The sequence below is a fragment of the Schistocerca nitens genome, chromosome 4 (assembly GCF_023898315.1).
Source record: "Schistocerca nitens isolate TAMUIC-IGC-003100 chromosome 4, iqSchNite1.1, whole genome shotgun sequence".
Taxonomy (NCBI): Eukaryota; Metazoa; Arthropoda; class Insecta; order Orthoptera; family Acrididae; genus Schistocerca; species Schistocerca nitens.
In genome coordinates, this window is record NC_064617.1 from 358766521 (window position 1) to 358793903 (window position 27383).

A 27383-nucleotide genomic window follows, 5' to 3' on the forward strand; every position below is an offset into this window, starting at 1 on the left:
CCTAAGGACATCACACACATCCATGCCCGAGGCAGGATTCGAACCTGCGACCGTAGCGGTCGCTCGGCTCCAGACTGTAGGCCTAGAACCGCACGGCCACTCCGGCCGGCCGTTCCACATTCATTTCTGCGGTTATTTCACTCAGTGTTGCTTGTCTGTTAGCACTGACAACTCTACGCAAACGTCACTGCTCTCGGTAGTTAAATGAAGGCCAGCGGCCACTGTGTTGTCCGCGGTGAGAAGTAACGTCTGAAGTGTGGTATTCTCGGCACACTCTTGACACTGTCGATCTCGGAATACTGGATTTCATAACGATGTGCCTTGCATCTAGCTTCAACTACCATTCAACGTTCAAAGTCGGCCGTGCGGCCATTGTACTGTGTATTGAACCGGGGACCTAGAAGGGACGGAGAACCTTCGTCCCGCCGTAGTCTCAATGGTTTACAACCCCACAACAGGTCACAGCAGTCCACCCACCCCACCGCCACCCCACACCGAACCCAGGGTTATGGTGCGGTTCGGCCGCCAGTGGACACTAATCCGCCGGGCGGATTCGTGCCGGGGGCCGGCAAGCCTTCCTCCTTGGAAAGCAGCGCGTTATACCGCGCGGCTAGCCGGGCGGGATGCCGTGCGGTCATTCTCACACCGGAAATCTTTTCACATGAATAACCTGAGTACAAACGACAGACCCGCCAATGCACTGCCCTTTTCTACCTTGTGTTCGCGATATTAGCGCCGTCTGTGTATGTACATATCGCTACCCCATAACTTTTGTCACCTCAGTGTACTCAGCACCGTGGGGTCAATGCTGTAATCTGTTATGGATGGGCGCCTGTAATTGCAGTGAAGTAGGAGCCCCACCTCGTACAGCCACTGGTGATTGCTGAACCTGAAACTGCCTGATATGCAAAAGAAAAAATATAATGGCCTGCAAAGTGGGCGCCCTCGACTGCTCAGCATTTACACAGCAGAGAACAGCATACCTATGAATGAACTGACGCAGGTCCAGACGCTGACAATGGTGGTCATCGCTTCGGCACCCTCGCCGAGCTGCTGCAGGTAGTCCGCGAAGACGAACGGGAATGACAGGATGGGTATAATCATCAACGCCTGCAAATGAAAATCCTCGATACAATTTAGAGAATATCATTTTATCTGGCGTTAAACTCATTAGCCATTGGCTACATTTCTGCTTAACAACTGTAATAATAAATGGATTTCACATTATATGAGTGACCAACATGAAAACGGTGTGTACACAAGGACAAAGTTCAACACTTCTGTATAATACGCTGTAGACAGGTGCATGCTAAGCAAAGTTATCAGACTTTGGCAGCAGCGTTGGATAGCTTCTACCTGAGTGAAAAGAGCTTCATTGAAAATGTAACTGAAGCCTCATAGACAAACAAAAATTGAATGAAACCAAAATTAGCTTGAGGATAGTCTCCCGTGAAGCGTTCACCGAATCCGAAAGTAAAACCGTTCTGACAGAAAATCCTAATAAGGTTTGGTCTGATGTTAAATCAGTAAACGGATTAAAGCGTTTATCTAGACGCTCGACACGGTGAGTGACAGGTAAAATCCGAAAACCTTAAGCTCTTCATTCCAAAATGGTTTCATTGAGAAACATCGTACTGTGCATCCTTCTTTAAATTTTCACAGAACCGTCAAAATGACAGGTGCCGAAATGAGTGACCTCATAATCAATAAATTTAACCTATTATGGACAAATAAGTAGAAAGCTCTTTTATTGTTTAATTATATGATTCCAGAAGAATCCGTGCAAACGATGACATCCATTAAATACATGGAATTGTGCGTACAAAGTGATTTAAAGTAGAATGATAGCATAAAACTAATCGCTCCACACAACTTGTGTCTTACGAAACACGGCAAGGGAAATTTCGAGTCATGTGATATGACGCAAATAAAGGTTTGATGTAAACAAGTGCAACATCCACCCTTGTAGTTACTTCCTCTGTTTAACCTCTATTTTTGGTGTAAAAAAATTAAAAACCACTGTCTTGGGTTCACACGTGCTCTCCACTCGCAGGTAAGGCAGATACCAGACATATTCATTGGAAGTAACTTCAGGAAGTGTAATTCACTCACGAAGGAAGTAGCTTACAAAACACTCTTTCGACCAATACATTAAAACAGCTAGCCAGTCTGAGATTTGTGCTATATGGGATTGATAGAGGGAATGGAGATGATCCAAAGAAGAAAAGCACATTTTGTTACAGGTTCATTTAGTAAGCACGATAGCGTCACAGAGACAATCAACCAACTCTGATGGGGAATGCTGAAAGAGAGGCGTTCTGCAACACGGTGTGGTTTACTATTAAAGTTTCGAAACTACGTTCCTAGAAGAGCAATATATTGCTTCCTCCTTTTCACGCGAAAAGATCCCGAAGGTAAAATTAGAGAAATTCGTGCTCACGAGGAGGCTTACCGCTAATTGTTCATATCGCAGACCATCCGCGACTGGAACAGGAAAGGTGACAGGGAGCACCCTTCACCACACACTGTAAATTGGTGTGCGATGTAGGTTTATAGCACATTCTCAATCTATTATCTAGTTCCCATATCTCCAGTTAACGATCACAAAGAGCTACGGAACTGTACTACAGCATGTTTACCTCTTACTCATGATTTCCCATTACATTCTCTCTTCTGCATTAAGTCAGTGTTATTTATTCTGATATGGTACTGTGAAAACAATGAAATAAATTGTATTGCCACCATCCATGTATCGTATACTGAAGAGATGAAGTACATAGTTCTATATCTCTGTGTATTAAACCAAAGACGTGGTGTAGCAGTTACGAGGTAGTCTTTATATTTAAGAGGAAAGTGGTTCAAATCCCCTTCTGGGAATCTTGACACTAAGTCACTCTAGGTGGACAGCAGGATATTTTTTTTAACTTATCTGTTCTTCCAGTACCCATTCATCCACAACTGAACATGCACTTTGTCTCTAACGGATTTAGTTGTGAAATATATTGCTAGGAGACTGGGATGAAAACTAGCAAGACATCCAGCCTCCATAGAATCGAAACACTATCCCTAGTAGATGAGAAGCCTCAGATTACTAAATTATGATGTATTGTAAAGAAAGACATTAGAAAAATGGATGGTTAAACTACTTCAGCAAAAACCCATTACAGAAGTAAAGCAGGGTGTAAGTATGTGTGTATGTTTCAGCTGTCCTTCAAAGTTCGTGGATAGATTTCAACCAAATTTAGCACAGGAACAACAGATATCACGAGTATGAGCACTGTGGGCTTTATAACGTCCTCTCTCCAATAGAAGTGTAGATACAAACCAAAATTGTTTTTTTTTTTTTAAGTCCCTATCATATAGTGTCCCCTGCATGACAGACATCTTATGTTGGATTTGCTCTGCCAAATCAGTCTGCTTTGTAGGAGAGCCTACATGTCTTGGGCAAGAAACAGTTTTCCAGACTATAACATGTAGGCTGTCATACAAGACTTGTGCGTTGTGTTAGAGTAGTATCAGCCTGCTTTATCAACGTGCTTTGCGTAGTGGCCTGTATGTCAAGGGAAAATAAATGATTTTCAAGCCCCTAATATCCAACTTATCCTGCATGAAATGTGTGTTGTGGGAGTAATATCAGCCTACTTTATTGAAAAGTATTGCAGGGCCTACACATGCTGATGAGCGTGACTGGGACAGGTTGAGATGGATAGAGGGGGTGATGAACAAAGCAGGGGGAAGAGGAAAGAGAGGGGGAGGAGGGGAGAAGCATGAGGCAGGCAGTAAGTTAGAGCAATAATGTGCAGACGGAAAAGGAAAAAGGGGAGGCAGAGATGGGAAAAGAGAGGGGAAGGAGGATGTCGTCAAAGGGAGGAGGGAGAAAGATATGGTCAGAGAGAGGGGGGGTGTAGGAACTGAGGAGGATGAGGTGAACAGACAGTGGAATAGGTGAATGTACAGAAGGGAGGAGGAGGTGTGTTCGATATATGTGTCAAATAAGTACACAGGTGAGGCTGTGGAGAAGAGGTTTGTGTATAATAAATAGAAAATACTCAAAGATTACTTACGTCTGAAGGACACACTGTCTAACAGCCTGGAAATGATGGAAATGAGGAAATGCTGTGCCAGTAAGATTATTTGGATTTTTTATTTTTATTTTTTTATTTAGATATGAAGGAACATATTCAGATGAAAGATGCTAGAGCAGTGCAAGTACATCTTCTACTAAGGTAGAAGCACCCAGAATCAAAGAAGGAAGTTAAACTACAATGTCATTTCTAAGGCAAAATTTCGGGCATTTTCTCTATGCGCCAGTGAAAGTAGTTTCTAAATGATAAAGGAGATAATGGGAATTATTTGTAAATTGTAACTATAAGACGTTTGTTGCACCGAAATCAAATTCCAAGCAGTGAACATTAGAAATCAGCGTAAAGAGATATTTAAACAGCAAGCAAAACCGAGCTACAATGAATTTTCTCTGTAGCGGAGTATACTTTGTAATAAGTTGAAAACTTTGTGCGGTAGAGACTTTAATGTGTAACCCTGATATTCACAAGTACCATTCTTGCAATTTAGCCTTTCTAACAATCGGTGAAGCATTGTTAAACACTGAGAAGAGAGCGGATAGGGAAAAAGAGTACACTTACGGCCTCTACGAGAGGGAGGAACTATCTGATGGCCTGATACAAGAAGAAATGGCAGTAAATAAGGAAGACATTGGGGATCCAGTATTACAGTCAGAGTTCAACGTAACTTTGATAGACTTGTGATGAAATAAGGTATAAGAGGCATCGCTTCGAAATTTCTTAAATATTTAGGGGATGTGGCAACCAAACGACTACCGAAGTTGACATGTGGAATACCCAATACCCGAGAAATACCATCAGACTTTTCCAAAAAATATCATCCAAACTACCCTGAAGACGGCAAGGGCAGGCAAGTGTGAGACTACCAGCTAACAGCCCATGTATCATAACTGCTGACAAGAATAATATACAGTATAATGGATAAGGAAATTGAGTACTAGTTAGATTACGATCAATTTGGCTTTAGGAAAGGTAAAGGCACCAGAGAGGAAGTTCTGAGTTGACAATGGAAACTAGGTTTTAAAAAAATCAAGACAGGTTCATACAATTTGTTGGCTTGGATAAAGCCTTAAACCATGCAAAACGCTGCAAAATGTTGGAAATTCTAATAAAAATAGAAATAAGTTATAGGGAAAGACTGGTAACATACGATATGTGCAATAACCAAGGGGGGCAATAAGTTTTCAGACTAACAATATCGTGCTCGAATATGCCCAAGAAGCAATGGCGGTGATGAAAGAAAGTTTCAGGAGTAGGATTAAAATTCAGAGTGAAAGGATATCAACGATAATATTTGCTGATGGCCACTGGCATCCTCAACTTGAAGACGAATTAAGGGCGGGTTGAATGGAATGGACAATCTAAGTACTGAAGATGGGCTCACAGTAAACCAAAGAAAGACAAAAATAATAAGTAATGTCACAAATGAGATTAACGATTAACTTAACATCAAATTTGGTAACAAGGAAGTAGATGAAGTTAAGAAATTCTGTTAGCTTGGAAACAAAATACACTCCTGGAAATGGAAAAAAGAACACATTGACACCGGTGTGTCAGACCCACCATACTTGCTCCGGACACTGCGAGAGGGCTGTACAAGCAATGATCACACGCACGGCACAGCGGACACACCAGGAACCGCGGTGTTGGCCGTCGAATGGCGCTAGCTGCGCAGCATTTGTGCACCGCCGCCGTCAGTGTCAGCCAGTTTGCCGTGGCATACGGAGCTCCATCGCAGTCTTTAACACTGGTAGCATGCCGCGACAGCGTGGACGTGAACCGTATGTGCAGTTGACGGACTTTGAGCGAGGGCGTATAGTGGGCATGCGGGAGGCCGGGTGGACGTACCGCCGAATTGCTCAACACGTGGGGCGTGAGGTCTCCACAGTACATCGATGTTGTCGCCAGTGGTCGGCGGAAGGTGCACGTGCCCGTCGACCTGGGACCGGACCGCAGCGACGCACGGATGCACGCCAAGACCGTAGGATCCTACGCAGTGCCGTAGGGGACCGCACCGCCACTTCCCAGCAAATTAGGGACACTGTTGCTCCTGGGGTATCGGCGAGGACCATTCGCAACCGTCTCCATGAAGCTGGGCTACGGTCCCGCACACCGTTAGGCCGTCTTCCGCTCACGCCCCAACATCGTGCAGCCCGCCTCCAGTGGTGTCGCGACAGGCGTGAATGGAGGGACGAATGGAGACGTGTCGTCTTCAGCGATGAGAGTCGCTTCTGCCTTGGTGCCAATGATGGTCGTATGCGTGTTTGGCGCCGTGCAGGTGAGCGCCACAATCAGGACTGCATACGACCGAGGCACACAGGGCCAACACCCGGCATCATGGTGTGGGGAGCGATCTCCTACACTGGCCGTACACCACTGGTGATCGTCGAGGGGACACTGAATAGTGCACCGTACATCCAAACCGTCATCGAACCCATCGTTCTACCATTCCTAGACCGGCAAGGGAACTTGCTGTTCCAACAGGACAATGCACGTCCGCATGTATCCCGTGCCACCCAACGTGCTCTAGAAGGTGTAAGTCAACTACCCTGGCCAGCAACATCTCCGGATCTGTCCCCCATTGAGCATGTTTGGGACTGGATGAAGCGTCGTCTCACGCGGTCTGCACGTCCAGCACGAACGCTGGTCCAACTGAGGCGCCAGGTGGAAATGGCATGGCAAGCCGTTCCACAGGACTACATCCAGCATCTCTACGATCGTCTCCATAGGAGAATAGCAGCCTGCATTGCTGCGAAAGGTGGATATACACTGTACTAGTGCCGACATTTTGCATGCTCTGTTGCCTGTGTCTATGTGCCTGTGGTTCTGTCAGTGTGATCATGTGATGTATCTGACCCCAGGAATGTGTCAATAAAGTTTCCCCTTCCTGGGACAATGAATTCACGGTGTTCTTATTTCAATTTCCAGGAGTGTATAACATGTCCCACAAAGCTAGGAAAACATAAAGAGTATACAAGAACAGGCAAAGAAGGCTTTCTTGGCCGAAAGAATTCTACTAGTATCAAACATAAGAAATAATTTGAGTAGAAACAGAAGTACAACTCCAAGCCGCCAAGAACGCTGTTGTATAGCATTTATTGTGATGACAGTTTCAGCAAACTGCGTTTGCATCGCCAGATTTGTAAATCATAGATCAACATATTCAAGAATATCGTAATCAGATGTAAGGGGTCGTAATACAGTTCTATATAAACGTGGACTATACCATGGAATATAATATGCCTTCTGCAGCACATTTCACTGAATTTTCATCATATACATATTACACGTCATATGATAATGATACTTCATGAACTGGAGAACAATAACTATTACATAAAATAACGAATATATTGCACTGATTACACGAACTCATGTTAGCAGAATGAAGACTGAGATTCTCAAGTAAACAATGTACGGCAAAGGATATGTTATATTCCATGGTATAGTCGATGTTTATGTAACACTGTATTATGACCCTTCACATATGATGTCAGTGTGCTTGAATATGTTCATCTATGCTTTACAGATCTGATGATGACAACGTTTTTTGCTAAACCGGTAATCGCAATAAATACTGCACACAAGTGATCTTAGCTGTTTGAAGTTGCACTTCTGTTTCGACATTAATCTCGATCGCTCCCTAAATTGATAATGTCAAGCAGAAAAGAAATAATTTGAGGAGTCAATTTCTGAGACTGTACATATGGACCATATCATTGCACGGTAGTAAAGCATGGACTTTGTGGAAATCGGAAAAGAAGAAAATCGAAGCATATAAGATGTGGAGCTGGAGAAGGATGTTGAAAATTAGGTAGACATATGAAATGAAGTTCTCCACAGAACCTGCAAAGAAAGGGACGTGAGCGAAACGTAGATAAGAAGATGGCATAGGGTGATATGACATGTGCTAAAGCATCAGCGAATAACCTCCGTGGTACTAGAGGGGGCTGTTGTAGGCAAAGGCAGAGATTGGAATACTTCCAACAAGTAACTGAGGACGTGGGGCGTAAGTGCAACTCTGAGATGCAGAGAATGTAACAAGAGAGGAATTCTTGGCGAGCCGCATCAAAGCAGTCAGAAGACTGGTGACGAAAAGAAAAAAAGAAAGTCAATGTTTTCGTAATTAAATAATTTCATAAAACTTTTCACCCCCTATTTCACTCCCTTATGGGACTGAAATTCCGAAAACAATGAAACGCGTATTTTTTATTTCTAACCGAGAAGTCAAATACTAACTTTCATAACCGTAACTTCAAACTGCTTTAGTTGTTCTTCAATAATGATTTATGCTCTAAAAAGATATCACCCACTGTTTTACCCACTTAGATGTCGAACTTACAAAAATTCTGAGACAAGTAATTTTTTATTCCTGATGGGAACCAATTACCAATTTTTGTAGTTTTAGCATCAAGATTGCCTTAATAGAGAGATACTTTCAAAAAATGTTCAGCCCTTATTTTACGCCCTTAGGAATGGGATTTCGAACAATCCCTTGTTAAACTTTGCCTACAGTATAAAATGCACACTCTCTCCAAATTTCAAGTTTCTACACTTAGCGGTTTGGGCTGGAAAATGACGAGTCAGCGGATCAGTCTGCCTGTACCTCATTCCTTTACGAGATGAATATCCAAAAACAGTAAAACTTGCGAAGATTCGGTTTTAAAAATATTTGCACAATGAAATATTTTCATAAAACACTTCACCCCCTATTTGACCCTCTTATGGATTGAATTTCCAAAAACATTGAAGGACGCATTTTATTATTTGCAATTTTGAAGTCTAAAACCAATTTTCTTTGATTTAGCTTCAAAACTACTTAAGTAGTTATTTAACAATACTTTACACTTACAGACGTTAAATTTACAAAACTGCTGAAACACATATTTCTTTATTACTGACTCAATAAGAAATACCAATTTTCAAATGCCTGGCTTCAAAATTGCCTTAATAGAGACATATATTCAAAAAACTTTCTACCCCTATTTGACCCTTATAGGGGTGGAATTTCGAAAAGTCCCTTCTTATATGTCGTCTACAGTATGAGGTCAGCGCCCTGTGCAAATTTCAAGTTTCTGCCATTAGTGGTTTGGGGTGGGCGATGATGAGTCAGTGTGTGAGTCAGTGAATAGGGACTTTGCCTTTTATCCACGCAGATAGCTGAATAGTGGTACTGCCTTTAGGAAAGGTGGTTGGGCTGGTTGCGCTACAGAGCTAGCCTGGTGTGGTTGTGAGTAGAGCAGGTGAGAGTTCAGCGCGCTGTGCTACTCACGGCGCTGAAGGCGACGGCGGCGGCCACGACCCACCCCCAACCTCCGTCTGGAGCCGGAGGGTGTCCGCCGCCCGCGGCCGGCCCCTCCTTCTGCTTGTGGCCAGTGGACGCCTTGGCCTTCCCCGGGACTTCGTCGCCCTCCGGAGCCTCCGGTCCCTGCTGTAGTCCTCCGTTCTCATGCTTTTGATCCTCAGCTTCTTTCTTCTGCTGTTTCTGTGCGTCGATCAGCATCTTTGTCTGTCGCTATAGCGGGACAGCTGTAACAAAAACGAAACGCCAGACGTACAACACCAAAGAAATGTACTGCTGGTCATTAAAACTTCAACAATGTGTGTACCGTATACAACAAACGTCGAAATGGCATGGCGTATTCTGTGTACTAGTATGCGCAAATGATAAAATTTCTTTGCGACAGAGCGAACTTGTTAGAAGTATTGTCAACTGCATTTACGTACGGGTTTCTTGTTCAGAAACTGAATGAGTATGTTGATTTGGTTGTGAAAAGACAGTGTTATGCCTCTTGCAGAAAGAAGGAACTTCTACAAACACACGTCGGAGTTCGACAGTGCCAGTGGCCTGACGATACTGCACTTTAACCTTTGAGTCACAAATATTAAAAACAAAAATTGAATTTTAAAATTTTGCAAGGGAGTGACCCTTATCAACACAGTAAACAACGAATACAAGAAGAAATTGACAGCAAGTAAACAATCAATGCCTTTAAAGTTGTCGTTTCCCTTCGTAGCCACTGGGAGATAAAATTTTCAACCACCCATCAATTGATGAAATATATTTGAAAACAATGTCGCTTTTTTCCTAGGTACAAACACACATCTCGAAAATTTCAAGCACTCATAGTGCCTGAAACAAATTATAGTCCTACACAATAAGCAAATTGGGCCTAAAATTTATAAATTTGTATCAAAATTACATATTGCTTCAGTGGTTTCGTTTCGAAACCACTCGTAACAGCAATAGGACGAACTCAAGCTTACGTTACAGTAACTGTAAATACACTTGCTTTCACTGTCAATAATGTCCTCAATACGATCACTGAAAGAAATATGATTACACAGAGGAAACTCAGTGTACCACTAAATGTCTCTGTCTTGCAGTAGCATCTGTGGTTTCATGCAAAAGGCAATGCCACTTTAAAGAGAAAAAATAATAATAATAGTAGTTTCAGACGGAGACGACTGACTGTAAAATAGTTTTATTTAAAGTCACGATCAGTTTTCCACGAACTGAAGACGCATCCTAAGGCGGTATGTACAAAAATTAATAGTTTTCTTTATCAATTTCTGTACACATCACGTAAGGATGCGTCTTCAGTTGATTGAAACCGGTCGTCATAATGAACAAAAGTATTTTACAGCCACCGCAGTTCATTTCACTTAAAATGTGGGAACGTGGTTGCATTTGCACGTAGTTTAAAACAACGAGCTCAAGATATCATTAGTACTCATAGGGATAACGTTCTGTGATGTTGCTATTCTCGTTGGTCGCCATTCCACTCCTGACATTCGAATATGGAAAGGGTGGGTTCAGGAGAGCCATACACCCCACGCTCACACGACTGGCGCCCGACAGGACAGACATAACTTATTGTTTGTGCAGCCGTGCAGGATCAGACAGCCAGTAAAGCACCTTGAATAGTGATATTGTTTGCAACTAGACAAATGTCTGCACTTCGGGGCGGTGGCACCTGGAGCACCGTGGACTGTCAACTGCGGCTCTTATTGAAGCGGGAGCAGAGAAAGGTGAGCCGGCAGTGGAGCACCGGCGACAACACAGGAGTACCACGACACCGTCGTTTCATACGAATTTCGGTTCAGTTGTTCAAAGCAAAACCACACGTTACCTCTGTAATCCTCCCTCACCTACCTGGATACGCTACTTATTGTCTGGTCAGCACGTTAACCGTATCTCTCGCTAACTGAAAATATCTAGAGACGGGTTGCCAAGAAGCAGGCACGCCACTACATTCCACCCACTATGATTGATGAACTGTGGCATATAATTGAATTAGCTTGGATGCCTAGCCTTGTTAGAGCCATTGTTACTGCCGAAAGTGGCATCTCTGTATATTAAAGTTTGCGTTCTGTACACCCTCGAAACAGGTATAAATTTAATAAGGTTTTTTTCTCCGTACTCAATTCGCGCAAATAATCAAATATTTTCTTCCCTTCCTTATGTTGCAATGTTGCACCTTTACAGTGTTCGCAAGGGGATGGAGAGGGAGATCCGGGGTCGGACGACACACATGCCGCCTCTTGCAAACTGGTGTGTTTTTAAGTCATTCTAAAATGATGTGGCTGTAGCATTAACTATCTTGTGTGCAAAACTTAACGGGGAACGACAGGGTGACGGTCGAAAAAACACGAAATTTTTTTATTACGTAGTTCGAATGTATATATATTGAAGAATTATTTCCCAAAATATTACGCGCGAACTCAAAAAAATAATGATTCTGTGAGCGTTTGAAGCTAAAGCAAAAGGTGAATTGGAAAGTTATAAACATATAACGCGACTGCCCCAAGTCGTTATCGTTGCCGTCACCCCTGTTTATACCGATTTGAGTAAACCTGATTTGCTGGAGTGTTGTTTGAGCGGTTTTGCTCAAAATGTGAACGAAAGTTTCGATAGTCTCGTTTGGAGGTACGCTTCAATAATAACATCCAGCCGAAGCGAAATTGTCAACATCGCTTCTAATTTGTCAGTCGATCTATTCAATATAGGCCATACTGCATTAATGCAAGTGGCAAATGCCATTCAAATCAAAATTGGTGATGAAATGCGCTGATTATGTGAAGGTAGAGACGCCAGTGGCGATGCGCTCAGCGACGAAACGCGATTTGAGGACGGAAATGAGGGCTTATCAGTTCAAAGTAGCGGAAAGCGACCATCCACTAGCCGGGGCGATAGTTACTATGGACCAGACATCGATGATATCCCGTACGTTTCAAGTTTTGCCCCTTTTTCTTATATGACAAATAGTTGTCAAGCTTAAAACGCGTTGTTCTCAAAACCATGTTTTTCGGCATGGTTGTCGCCGACGCTACAATTTTCAGCCGATTTTAATGATTTTTGGTCTCCCTTGAAACAAATCGAATTCTCTTCGGTTCATCACAGCCGATTTTTTTATGTTGATATTTAATATTTTTTTGGTCCAAGAAATAGGACTCCAAAAATTGCCATTTTCTTCAAATATCTATAATTTCACCAATTTTTTACCTTGCAAATCCCTACAATGAACCAAAATTGCATCTGTACAGATCACGGTGAAATATTAATTTCATGTTTCTCATAATCACATCTGGAGTTACAGTGAAGACATTAACATTTCTCAATAAAAAATACAAAAAATTTCAATGCATGCTTCATTCATTGCAGAAAACCTCATTTGTCTACTACATTACAGTATGGAGAAAAAAATCCTGAATTAGCATGACATGTCACTGCCAATTAACATACCTCGATGAAAGTTAGACCATAAACAGACATTGTAACTCACCTCCTCTTAATTATAAGCTGCACCTTGACCTGAAATACTTTATAATTATAAATCTTGAGAATTATAACTCTAAAAAGATTCTCTGATAACGGAGATATACAAACAAATAAATCAAGTAGAGTTAATCGTGTATTATCAATCACGGGGTAAGACCGAACGACGTGTCACAGTGGTTATCACGCTGGATTGGCATTCGGGAGGACGACGGTTCAATCCTGCGTCCCGCCATCCTGATCTGAGTTTTCTGTGATTTCCTTAAGTCGCTCCAGGCAAATGCCGGGATGGTTCCTTTGAAAGGACACGGCCGACTTCCTTCCATAATCCGATGAGACCGATAACGTCGCTGTTTGGTCTCCTCCCCCAAGCAACACTCCAACACACATCATAAATAGAAAGAACTGCAACAGTATAGTTCAAAGGCAATAATTACGCTGAAGTCACCGCGACTCACCCTTATACGGCGAAATGTGGGAGCTCGTGATGCACCAAGGAACATTGTCGAACGTGATGTTTTCGGTGATCCAGGTGCTATGGTGTGAAGAGGCAGTATGTTGCATGGGCGTGATGACCTCGAAATCTTTGAACACAGTACATTCACTGGCCAACTTTATTGTGGCACTGTACTCTTCCCCATGTGTGTCTTTTCGGGGTTGTTATTCGGACCTTACTTTATTTTCGTGGATGTCAATGTGCGACCACATCAGACTGCTCAGGTGGAGGAGCTCTTAGAACGAGAGGATATTGGAGGAATGGATCGGCTTGCCTGTTCTTGCGTCTGGTCTGAAATCCCACCAAATACCTGTGGGACCCGGGGGAGAGAGGGGGGGGGGATGTATTGCAGGACGTTCACATGCATCAACGGCCATTCGGCAGTTGTCAACCACACTAGTGTAGTAATGGAGCGCCCTACCGAAAGAACTCATCAAATTTATGGCCAGAAATAGAAGAACGCTGCAGAGCGTGCATTACCAACGGTATTAAGAACAATATCTGGCCTTTTGTGATGTCCAGGGGCAAACATGAAACGTAGTGACTTCAGTGTAATTGTTGCCTTTGAGCGAAAATGTCGTTTCTGTTCATCTCCTTGAGTATTTATATCTGTTACCCTTTGTACTTCACTATACTCGTATATTGTATGTATTGCATATTAGCCGGGGGCCTAGAAACGACGGAGAAGTTCAGTCCCCGTCGTAGCCACAGTGGTCCACAACCCCACGACGACTACCGCAGTCCACTTCACCCCTCCGACGCCCCACGCCGAACCACTCTTTCAGAGTGCACCCCCCAGGGAACGTCTCACAACAGACGAGTGTAACCCCTATGTTTGCATGGTAGAGTAATGGTGGTGTACGCGTACGTGGAGAACTTGATTGTGCAGCAATCGCCGACATAGTGTAAATGAGGCGGAATAAGGCGAACCAGCCCGCATTCGCCGAGGCAGATGGAAAACCGCCTAAAAACCATCCACAGACTGGCCGGCTCACCGGACCTCCAAACAAGTCCGCCGGAGGATTTGTGCCGGGGACCAGGCGCTCCTTCCCAATCCGGAAAGCCGCACGTTAGACCGCACGGCTAACCGGGCGGGCGCACTATACTATACTGAAATATCACCACGAAAACGATCATGGCAGTCATTGCGATTACCTACTATGAGTGAATCACGGAACATCTCGCAATGTAATATTGTCTTCAAGACACTATTCTTGCTTGTTACCGTAAACATTTGACTTGTTTGATTTTGATCTTATTTTCGTATGGTTTTCCAGGCTCACACATTCTTCATAACACTAGTGTGCTCCAAAAAGTGTAGGCCAACAACGACTTGATTGTGACTAGATTTCACATTAACTGAAGCATTCTTTGTATGACAGACATGGGGAGAGGCTGTTTACAACCCGATTAGGATGCCGAATGCAGCACATACATGTACGATCTCCACTGTTCCAACCAAAAGTGATCTTGAACTAACGCGATTACTTTTGTAATAGGAATTTAGCATCCCGAATAAAGTCAAAACTTTAGAGAACACCGATTTTGTTCCTATGAACAGCTAATCTCTCTATACTTCCTCACAGCAGAAGGAGCATACTTTCGTGCTGTAGCGACTAAGAATCCTATATATCAACCGCCTTGTAGCTAATTCTGCTACCAAAAGTTATTTCCGCTATCTGTTCCGTAAGGTGAAAAACAAGATAACGGTGTTCATTACCTTGAACTGCTGTGTGTTGGCGTTTATTTGCACAACACATTATTGTGAATGTAGGTTGTTGCACTGGGTATGCATTGTTCCATAATATGGACACACAATGAGTCAGCTTGCTAGAAGAGAAACTTTTTAGTTTAGGAACTTTTCAGTATTGACTCTGTTTAGTACCTCTGAAGCAGTAATGAAGCAGACGAAAATGTAACACTTGAAAAATAGCCTTGTTGGAAGTACATCGAATGTTTGATAAATTAGATTTAAGTATCGAGCGGGTATTCTCATAATACGCAGTGAAATACAAACACAAGGTGTTTCAAAGAGGAGGAGGTTATCACAAACGGACCACACACTCGTATTAGGGAAGGATGGGGAAGAAAATTCACTCCCTTTCAGAGGAAACACCGGTATTTGCCTGAAGCGATTTAGGGAAATCGCAGAAAACAAAAATTAAATTGGCCGGACGCGGATTTGAAGCATCGCCCTCCCGAATGCAAGTCCAATGTGCTAGCCACTGCGCCACTTCGCTCGATTTGTTTCAGAAAGCATGTCCATAAAGTCCTGGCATCATTTCAAAAAAATTATAATTTTGTAACTACTGCGGATCGAGCATCGTGGCTTCTTGTAAAACGTTCAGCAGTTCCAAAAGTTTTTTAATCCTTTTATGCTTTATTGCAGATTGAATTGGAGTGCATCAAAATAGCGACAGTCCAGGAGAAGGGGCAATTTATCATCTGGAATGCAGAACCAGAATCTGTGACAACAGTACTGCGGAATTATCGACGCCAGCATGAGGGCACACCACTGGTAAAAACAAGCATAATGAGGTGGTTCCTCGCAGAGAAAACCATAATGTTTACGTGGACATGCTCGAGCAGTCCCTGCTGTCATATATTGAAAGGCTGCAGCCTTCCACCATGTTCAAGCGTAATGGTGCACCTCCACAGTGGATTTTTAACATGAGGTATGTGCTGAATGACATATTTCCTGATAGATGGATGGTTTGTGATGGTCCCATGACATGGAGTCCGCTCTCTCCCGATGTCATCCCCTTACACTTCTTTTTGTGTGGTTAAGCGTGTACACAACAGCAGTCAGTGACATTGCTACCCTTATTGCAAGAATCAGTGTAGCAATTAGAATTGTTGATGAACCATACAAAGGCAGAGCTCGAGTATTGGCTTGTTATTCTACGGGCGACAAGTGGGAATCACATTGAATGGCATAACTGAAAGTAACTTTGAGAGATGCTAAATGTTTTACAACCAAACGCGATACTCTTTCTCCAGTAGTTATAAAATTATGGCTTCTTGAAATGATATCGAGACTTTATGCATACCCTAAGCAGGGCGAAAGATATTTAAACCGACATACTCCGCGAAGTTGAACGAAGCATCAAAACAAATGTCTTCTCTAATGTCATATTTTGCTGTGAGAACTTTTTAAACCCGTACAAGCAGTTTTATCTGGCTGAAAATTGGAGATTACAAGGGACATGTGTTTTCCTGTGAACCACCATTTTATTAGGACATCAAGCCCTACAGTAGACAAAAACTAACAGAAACAATTTTTAATCTTTATTATCAAGAGACACAACGTTAACAAGACGCGATTATGTCAAGTACACTAGAGGCTCAAAAATGACCCCACTGACTTGTAAACAAAGGTTACACCGGCTGGAAATGTTCGGTCTGACACGGTCAAAGACTGCAGGAGTGTCTTCAATTTTTCCTGCTGTTGCTACTATATGGGAAACCAGGTCTTTCTATGATTGAACAGCGGTTTTGTAAACAAGAATGCGCAACTCTTCCCATACCAAAAAAGGCCAGAGCAGGCCATGGCACAGAATCATCTCTGCCAATCCACTTTTCTGGAAACTGTCTGTTCAAGAATCGACTAACTAGACTGAAATGTGGCGGCGCTCCATGCTGGAACCACATAAGAGGAGTGACACAACATCCAGCGGTTCTGGCAAGGCTGTGACGAGGAAATTGTAATAACGACAACCGTTTAATGGACTAGGTAGGAGATATGGCCCAATCAAAAAGTCGCCGACAAGACCAGCCCATACGTTCATGTAGAACCGCACTTGATGAGTGCTGGTAAATGTGGCAGGTGGATTAAACTCACTGCAAACATGTGAACTGTGGATGTAGAAGACCCCATCGCTATGTAGTAAGTTCCAACCACATCGGTGTATCGCTCCGTTAGTAAACAAATACTGCGGTGCGTCAAGACATACAAATAAATTTAAACGTGGAACAGCTACTATAACGGAAGAGTGAAGTACGCCCTCTATTTGTGCAATTTCTGCAACAGGAGCCGTTAGTAAAACAAACCAGTCATTACGACTAAAAAGGAAATACGTTCTCTGCAGGATTGAATACCGCTCACAGACAGGTATGACATTAGAGAAAAATATTTGTTTTGGTCTCCCATGTAACCTCACAGAGTCTGTCGGTTTAAACTATTTTCGCCACATATGTCTTCTACATGAGTGTAATTAGAAGCTTGGGGTGAATTTAAAATTTTAAGTTACGCTTGCAACTACAAAGTTTTTATTATAAAAGAAAACCATCCGATTTTGCATAGGTATACACATGAACATAAAAACTTGGGGCACAATTTGCATTTACGTTTAGGTTCAAGGTTTTCGTCTACCTTTCAGAATTGTTTGGTGTGCCCTCCTCGAGGCGCACTTTAAAAAAAGGTCATATGGTTGTCAAACTCGTCCCAAACGTGTACCGTCATGTCTTACAGCATTCTCTGCTGTTGCTATGTGGTATTGCAGATCACCCAATGGTGTTGGAAGGTGAGGCACGTAGACGGAGGCTGTCACAACGGAGACAATCACAGAAAAGATTAGAAAACGCAGACTACAATTCTATGAACAGCTATACAGAATGTCATCACACAGACTGACCAAACAGATCTTTGACTGGGTAACCAATAGAAACAACAAATGGGTGGCAGAGGTAAAAAACGACATAAACCAACTCAACATCACACCAGACACAATAAACGACCGAACAACATTCAGAAACATCATTAGGAAAAGTAGATACACTGTGACAAACGAACAGGCGTAAAATAGACCAAAGAAATGGATCGAAGAACGCAAACAAGATCACAGCCGGAAGATGAAAGATATATGGGCAAACAAAAAGGCAACCAGGATGAAGCCGAAGACACGAAGCCGACAAGAAGCATTGACAGAGGACCGGAAACCGAAACACAGCGAGCGAATGAGAAAAGTTTGGGCAGCAAGGAAAGAAAGCAGCAAAAGGAATTGGCCATGTAGTTTAGTCTAACTGCGCTCTTTAAGGGCAAAACACCACATCCCGTGAGGAGAGACGATCCTAGCGGCCAATAGTGCGAAGTGAGATTTTTACTGTTATGTTTAAGAAGCTCATTATAAAGAAATGCTCTTACACGCAGGTGCCAGTGCGATGGTTTTCAGTTGTGTTGAAAATTGAAATTTTCAGCATATTCTCGCAGCTTTTCAATGAACTAGTGATCAAGCTTCATCAGAGAGATCCCTACCGGCAACTAAAGGAATGGGCGACTTACAACTAGCATAGTGATAGGAACAACCAAATGAAAACATTCGATTCAGTTGGTTACTGGAAAAAAACCAACAGCTTCGGTTATAGTTGTACGTATCTGTTGAATTACTCACCGATTTCTGTTGAGTAAAAGCAGTCTGTGGGAGCAGCCAAGTCGACACAGTCCGGCGCATTGACTCCTGAGCAGACTGGCGTTGTTACATCATTACTTTTGACCATACTTTGTTATAGCCTGTCGTCACTATTATTACAGTTCAGATATTTGCTTCTGATTCTGCTAATAAGACGCTTTTAATCCAGTTTTTCGTCCATAGTTATTAGTCAGTGCGGGTTTTCTTAATAGTTAAGTTTGTGTCTGGAGCAGACTGCCGAAATGTCAGTGGCGTGGGATTGGAAGAAAGCATATGACTGTATAAAAAGTCATCGTCATAACAAATTCAATGCGGTACACACTATCTGCAAGGATGAACTATATTCTGGAACTATATTAATTAAAGAAAAATAACAAATGACAAGAATATCTTGCGAAAAAATACTTCTCACAAGTAACAGTATACACTTAAAAGGAAATGATGAAGTCGTCAAATAATTTAAAAAAAGTACTATCTGTTTGTGACACCTCATTTTTACCAAAAGACAATTAATGGTGGTGGATGCAAATCAGCAGGAAGAAACAGACAGAGCTCCAATACTTTCAAATAAAAATTGTTGTCATTTATTGAAACATAAGCTGATAATGTAACAATAGTTATTAAATTTTTAAAACCAAACAAAAATCGATATTTAGTGCCAGAAATAAGAAACACTCGAATGGAACTTAATAAATGCATAATTTTTTTAAGTAGTTCAATTTTAGAAACATAATCGAACGTTTTATTCATATATCCTTCAAATAAAATACGTTATTTGTCTCTAAAAAAATTGGTAACCCTAGTCATGGTTCACCTATAACCGAAAAAGCTGAAAAAGTATGTAAGTGAAATAACTCTAACCAAGGTGAGGGAAAGCATTCGTGTAACTGATATAACTGACAGAGACTTGTGTTAGTTGATCGTCTCTCATTGAGTAAAAGTACTCAAACCTTTAGTACATTAACAAAGCTGCCATTCCTGCAGAGAGTATTTGCATTTTGTTGTTTTTTAGACTTAAAAAACCGACCAAATGGAAAGAAAAGCAATCTATTGGCCAGTTGGTTGTTAAAACCAGACTTTTGTCCCACCACTAAACTAACGTCAAGGTAAGCTTTTAGTTTTTATATGCAAGTTATATTTCAGCTCAAGTTGCTACCATCATTCAGCATATGGTATAGTCTTGTGAAATCTGATTCATGTATAAGGCTGTGCACAAAAAGAAAATAGCATGAAGTAGTCTGAACCACCACTAAAATATCCCCTTGTTATCTAATGAGGCAGCTTGTAGTGGCAGCCAACTAACAGCCCCGACAGATGTGGACCCATACCTTCCAGACTCTCTCTGCTCGCTTTTGCTGTACGAGATGGCGATGCGCTGTGCTGATGGAATTGATGCACGCATCCTGCAATCTTTATGAAGAGATTTAACAGCAACCAGTCTTTTAAAATATTTACTTTTCGCCTTACTTACAGCGTTATGTCATGCTAATGATGAGGGACCCATTATTTAGACAATGGCCATAGTTACTACGATATGTCACATATAAGTAACGTACTGCACGAAATTCGAAAATACAGTGAAAAATAGGGATCACTATGAATTCACATTTGGTGCATATTAGACCATAACTTGCCTTATATAAAACCTAGATAACTTTTGGAATTTTCTTTAAACTTGGGAGGAGATTAATATGTGCCTGGAATCTCGAGAAAATGGATTTTATTCAGCGCACTTACTTTCGATGGCATGCGGACAAGGAAAAAATATTCATAATATCATTTCAGTCCCGCAATCTGTAGCTGGTTAGTTGAAATTTTCATCTAATACTATAACATGACGTAGAACTTCATCTGAATTCTTTTTCAAAGTTTCCCACCAAAAATTCCGCCACTACTGCTCCTGAGACAGGAGATCTATGCTCTTTAAGTCACTGTTTGATGCACTTTCAGTACATATCTTCACCCAAATTATTTTGAATTCACTATCTGTACTATCCTCACTACATATTATCGTAATTTTTACAGTTATAAATAGACTCCACCGACGGTGTTCAACCAACGTTTGCGATGCACATTTAGAATTTCGCTGATATTACCATCTGGCTTCAGCTGCCTTTCTGTCCCATACATCATTGTTAACGTTTACAAGAGACACCAGTTCTGGGAGCCTTACATAGGAGCTCCTGCCAGTTTCTTTCTCCGATCTTCTGTGACGTACGCTACTCTTTTTAATTAATGGGTGGTATTCTTCCTTGCCTGAAATCAGAACGCATCTTTTCGGGCTCGTGGGGAATTTCTCTACCCTAAAACACCCACATTTGTACGCCACAAACATTCTTCTACACTAGCAGCTGCTTCCTGCGTGTAGTGCACGCCTGACCTACAAAGAGAGGCATAAAATTCCCACCAGATACCGCTGGTCGAGAAATCTGCTTCTAAGATCCCCACAGAATCGTCTGAGTTTCTGATTTAACCAGAGTATCGCGATTGTTTCTTCGAACGATGTTGCAAAACGGAGGTCTGCTGCCACTCCGTCCGCGACATCATCAACAAAGCAGACAGCCGCGTGTAGGAACCGAGGATGGCCTCTGAACCCAGGAGTCAGGCTTCATATGTGCCGATATGAGCGACGATTTGCAGATGCCTTTATTCACTACCGGCAGAGGTTCCTCCAGACACTTGACATCCTAGCAAGCTCCGTGAACTGTCCACTATTTCCTTTAGGTGCTCCATCACTCGTGTCACGTTGGAGCTGCCAGTGACAAGCAATCCAACCCTCTGCGCTTGTCCAGACCTTTCAAGAATATCGACGCCACTCCCGACATATGACCCGTCTAGGATCTAACGTGCTTTTTAGCCACTCACTGTCAGGAAAAGTGTCGACGGAATCAGAAAGTGCTGACGTCAGCGATCATAGGTAAAGCTGCCGGTACTTGAGGTGCTAAATCATTCGTTTCTAGAGCCTCCACACCACCGCTTTCCAGGGCAGCAGCGAGAAATCTGTCTACCGTGACCAACACAGCTTCCAGCTGTTTATAGACAGTGATCAGTTTCCCTGCACCTTTACACAACGGGCATAGGCTCACCCAGATTTAATCAATGTTCGTCTATAACACAAGGAATATAACACTAACCCTAGCAGCCGCCGGCTACAATGTATTCGTAGATACTGCTACCACACCACTTTTGATTTTTACTGCACTCTACAGTCAGCTCACGCAATGCACATGCACTAAAATTTACGCTGAAACTTGCAAAAAGTTAGTATACACTTGTCTACACAGTAAAATAGATATATACAAGTTACTTATTTGCAAGCCGGCCGGAGTGGCCGAGCGGATCTAGGCGCTACAGTCTGGAACCGCGCGACCGCTACGGTCGCAGGTTCGAATCCTGCCTTGGTCATGGATGTGTGTGATGTCCTTAGGTTAGTTATGTTTAAGTAGTTCTAAGTTCTACGGGACTGATGACCTCAGAAGTTAAGTCCCATAGTGCTCAGAGCCATTTGAACCATTTTTGAACTTATTTGCACAAACTCGTGAGAAGAAGAACTAAACTAAATCGTGTGTATAAACAGAAACTGTCGCTGCTTGTGGCGCATCCACTTGACTCTGCTGATGTGGCTCCTGGGCCCGTTTGAATCTATCACAGTTTGTATCCAATTTGAAGCTGATTTAACCCCTCTTTTAACCAGAGTATACCGTAAATCTGTTGAACAAAACCCCATGTCCTGTAATTGGAAAAAATCGTGGGTCACACCCATTTACAAGAAGGGTGAAAGAAGGGAATTACAAAATTAGCGATCAGTAGTGTTGTAGAAACTTAGAACAAATTCTGAGTTCAAACGTAGTGAGGTAGCGTATCTCGGACAAAATGATCTCCTCCATGCCGACCAGCATGGATCCCGTATTATCACAGATCGACACCAGCCCCGATGGCGTCTCACAATTGGCAACGGAAAGACATGTTTCCGACAGACGCCGACAGCGGTCTCGCAGGGACCTGGTGGATCCCATGGCGCATGCCCGCTGAGGCACGCCTTCAGTGGCTGCTGTGCCGCCAGATACAGTGTTGGCAACAGCAGCTACACGGGACACTCTCGGTGACAGTCTTCAGCAGTCTTGGTCTTAGCGTTTGACAGTTCGCTCATTCATTAGTGGCAGAAGCCTTGCACTGCCTGAATCTTGCTGCTTATAATACCTGGACTTTATTGCTGTTCGACGTTTGGTTTTCTTCGCAACACTTGGAGAAAGCTACAAGTTAAGTAAAACTTCTATTTACCATATTTGCGTGTTCGCTAATCATTTCTGCACCTGTACAGCTTCTCTACGACGAAAGCTGCTGCTCCACCTCTGCTTACCATTGTGTAAGAAGTAATGTACAACATATTCCGAATATATCGATTATGTGATACCCAACATGCATTTTTCTTACATGAACAGGGCAGTCAGGTAGATGCAGTATTACTTGACATTCGAAAATCATTTGACCTAGTTCCACACATACATTTATTATCGAATGGGCGATCATACGGGATATCAAGTGAAATTTGTGACTGGAGTGAGGATTTCTCGCTAGAGCTGACACAGCATGATATCGTGGGTGGAGAGTCATTTACAGATGACGAAATAACGCCAAGTGTGAACTGGGGGTTGTTCATATATCACACTGTATATCAATGGCCTTCAAGTGTGCCCAGGGTGTGTTCATGCACTATACTGTACATTAATGGCCTTGCAGACAATATAAATAGTAACCTCAGATTCGTGCAGAGCATGCAGTTACTTTTAATGAAGTATTGTCTGAAAACTGATGTACAAATATTCTATCAGAACTTGATAAGATTTCAAAGTGGTGCGAAGACTGGCAATTTGCTTTAATGTTCATACTTGTAAAAATGTGCACTTAAGAAAACGAGAAAGCAAAGTATCTTACAGCTACAATACAAACGGGTCGCAACTGAGTGCGGGCTACTCATAGAAATACCTAGGTGTAACACTTCGTATTGTAATGTTACACGTGGGGGGAGGGGGGTGAGGGATGGGATCATTCTGCCACCTACAACTGGGAGGAGAAGAATTTCCTTGCGCAGCTGAATAGTAGCCAGCGGGCCCAGGGCAGTGGGCACGCCGCGGCCGGTCCAGCCGAAGCGACTGCCAAAGCTCTGCCCAGCTACAAAGGCTGTCGGCATAGCCGGAAATGGGACACTGCAGAGCATGTGGACGTCGGTTGCTCACTTAGCCGGATACACCAGAAATGATGGAGTGTAAGTCTGTCTGAAATATGGCTACTTACAGCCCTTAGAAGTTCTACAGTAAATCACAGTTAAACAATTAAGCTAATCTGAATACTACTGCGACCTCAGAGAAATGATGTGCATCAGTGAAGCAAATGTCTTCAATATCTCAAATACTAAAGAAGTTAATATACACTCCTGGAAATTGAAATAAGAACACCGTGAATTCATTGTCCCAGGAAGGGGAAACTTTATTGACACATTCCTGGGGTCAGATACATCACATGATCACACTGACAGAACCACAGGCACATAGACACAGGCAACAGAGCATGCACAATGTCGGCACTAGTACAGTGTATATCCACCTTTCGCAGCAATGCAGGCTGCTATTCTCCCATGGAGACGATCGTAGAGATGCTGGATGTAGTCCTGTGGAACGGCTTGCCATGCCATTTCCACCTGGCGCCTCAGTTGGACCAGCGTTCGTGCTGGACGTGCAGACCGCGTGAGATGACGCTTCATCCGGTCCCAAACATGCTCAATGGGGGACAGATCCGGAGATCTTGCTGGCCAGGGTAGTTGACTTACACCTTCTAGAGCACGTTGGGTGGCACGGGATACATGCGGACGTGCATTGTCCTGTTGGAACAGCAAGTTCCCTTGCCGGTCTAGGAATGGTAGAACGATGGGTTCGATGACGGTTTGGATGTACCGTGCACTATTCAGTGTCCCCTCGACGATCACCAGTGGTGTACGGCCAGTGTAGGAGATCGCTCCCCACACCATGATGCCGGGTGTTGGCCCTGTGTGCCTCGGTCGTATGCAGTCCTGATTGTGGCGCTCACCTGCACGGCGCCAAACACGCATACGACCATCATTGGCACCAAGGCAGAAGCGACTCTCATCGCTGAAGACGACACGTCTCCATTCGTCCCTCCATTCACGCCTGTCGCGACACCACTGGAGGCGGGCTGCACGATGTTGGGGCGTGAGCGGAAGACGGCCTAACGGTGTGCGGGACCGTAGCCCAGCTTCATGGAGACGATTGCGAATGGTCCTCGCCGATACCCCAGGAGCAACAGTGTCCCTAATTTGCTGGGAAGTGGCGGTGCGGTCCCCTACGGCACTGCGTAGGATCCTACGGTCTTGGCGTGCATCCGTGCGTCGCTGCGGTCCGGTCCCAGGTCGACGGGCACGTGCACCTTCCGCCGACCACTGGCGACAACATCGATGTACTGTGGAGACCTCACGCCCCACGTGTTGAGCAATTCGGCGGTACGTCCACCCGGCCTCCCGCATGCCCACTATACGCCCTCGCTCAAAGTCCGTCAACTGCACATACGGTTCACGTCCACGCTGTCGCGGCATGCTACCAGTGTTAAAGACTGCGATGGAGCTCCGTATGCCACGGCAAACTGGCTGACACTGACGGCGGCGGTGCACAAATGCTGCGCAGCTAGCGCCATTCGACGGCCAACACCGCGGTTCCTGGTGTGTCCGCTGTGCCGTGCGTGTGATCATTGCTTGTACAGCCCTCTCGCAGTGTCCGGAGCAAGTATGGTGGGTCTGACACACCGGTGTCAATGTGTTCTTTTTTCCATTTCCAGGAGTGTATTATAGTGACTAAATATTTTCACAATGAACATTAAAATTAACACCTTTTCAACGCTTGAGCGATTTCAACAAACGATTTCTCAAACAAATGGTTGAAATGCTCTGAGCACTATGGGACTTAACATCTGCGGCCATCAGCCCCCTAGAACTTAGAACTACTTAAACCTAACTAGCCTAAGGACATCACACACATCCATGCCCGAGACAGGATTCGAACCTGTGACCGTAGCGGTCGCGCGGTTCCAGACTGTAGCGCCCAGAACCGCTCGGCCACTCCGGCCGGCAAACGATATCTCAGATGATAGCATTGCACTATAGCTATCAACCCTGAAAGCTAAGTATCTCTAACTATTTTATTTATTGATGTATTGTGTTTTATATGTTTTCTTTATGCAAATATTTGCCAGAACAATATATCCTCCACAACAACACACCAACTGTAAACGACATGATTACCTCATATCTTGTCATACTTCTGTAATTATTTAATGATCGTGTTACTGTTTCTTCCAATAACATTATATATGATTACAATCGGTTTTAAAAAGACATGGTAACTTAAGAAATGGTCAGTTGCATGTGTTAGACACTACTATTGAAAAGAGTGCCAAGAGACGCTTCTATCAAGCAGACGTAAATAATTGTTTTAAAAAAATTTGTTGTAATTTAACATGATTGCTCTTGATCAAGGATGCTGTCTTATTTACTTCTGAACCAACATTTATTTATATATACTGTGAATGGTCTCAATGTGACCGAATGTTTATAACATTTTTTTATTTAAATGTTGTTGCAAAACATTAGTGTAGTATGGGAAGTGGTCAAGTGTGAATTCATGTCTCTATAACATAAGAACTATGTATTTTTAGTGGGAATGGCCATCAGAAAATGAGAGTTAAACGTACCAGAACTCTGCCAGAGTCACACACTTTCTGAGTGGTGGGCTCAAGGGAGCGATTTGGGACACCTTACATTGAGGTCTAGCGGAAGACAGACCTGTCGGTGGTAACATGGGTTATTGGGTCATGTGGGTTATTCTGGGCGGTGAACGACCGCTAAATACATTAACTTTCGAATGGACTTTCATGAGGGTCAAATATCCTCCAACGGAGAATTTTTAACTTTTCCACTTGCAGTACAGAATAGGGATACACTGAGTATGAGTTCGTACTTGTGTTCATGTGTTAATGTATAGATTGTCATGCCGAACACTTGATTATTGTGAGCTGCCGGCCGGAGTGGCCCAGCGGTTCTAGGCGCTACAGTCTGGAACCGCGCGACCGTTACGGTCGCAGGTTCGAATCCTGCCTCGGGCATGGATGTGTGTAATGTCTTTAAGTTAGTTAGGTTTAAGTAGTTCTAAGTTCTAGAGGACTGATGACCTCAGTTGTTAAGTCCCATAGTGCTTAGAGCCATTTGAACCATTTATTGTGAGCTAGCGAATATTTTCGTTTATTGTGCTCACTAAATGGACTTACTTTCCTGCGTATCTTGGATGACTACATCTACATCTACATGGTTACTCTGCAATTCACACTTAAGTGCCTGGCAGAGGGATCATCGAACCATTTTCATACTACTTCTCTACTAATCCACTCTCGAATGGCGCGTGGGAAAAAGGAACACCTAAATCTTTCCGTTCGAGCTCTGATTTCTCTTATTTTATTATGATGATCATTTCTCCCTACGCAGGTGGGTGTCAACAAAATATTTACGCATTCGGAAGAGAAAGTTGGCGATTGAAATTTCGTAAATAGATCTCGCC

At 43.2% G+C, this 27383-nt stretch overlaps 1 protein-coding gene across 1 annotated transcript in view; it reads right to left on the bottom strand.

The window, feature by feature from the left end:
• Window positions 1-9588, bottom strand: part of LOC126252050 (monocarboxylate transporter 14-like) — a 43809-nt gene extending 34221 nt beyond the window's left edge. The window contains exons 1-2 of the mRNA XM_049952846.1: window positions 9355-9588; window positions 984-1110 (exon numbers count right to left, since the gene is read on the bottom strand). Of these exons, the coding sequence (XP_049808803.1) occupies window positions 984-1110; window positions 9355-9585 (358 nt within the window). The 5' untranslated portion in view covers window positions 9586-9588. The remainder of the gene's footprint in view (window positions 1-983; window positions 1111-9354) is intronic.
• Window positions 9589-27383: the final 17795 nt, after the last annotated feature.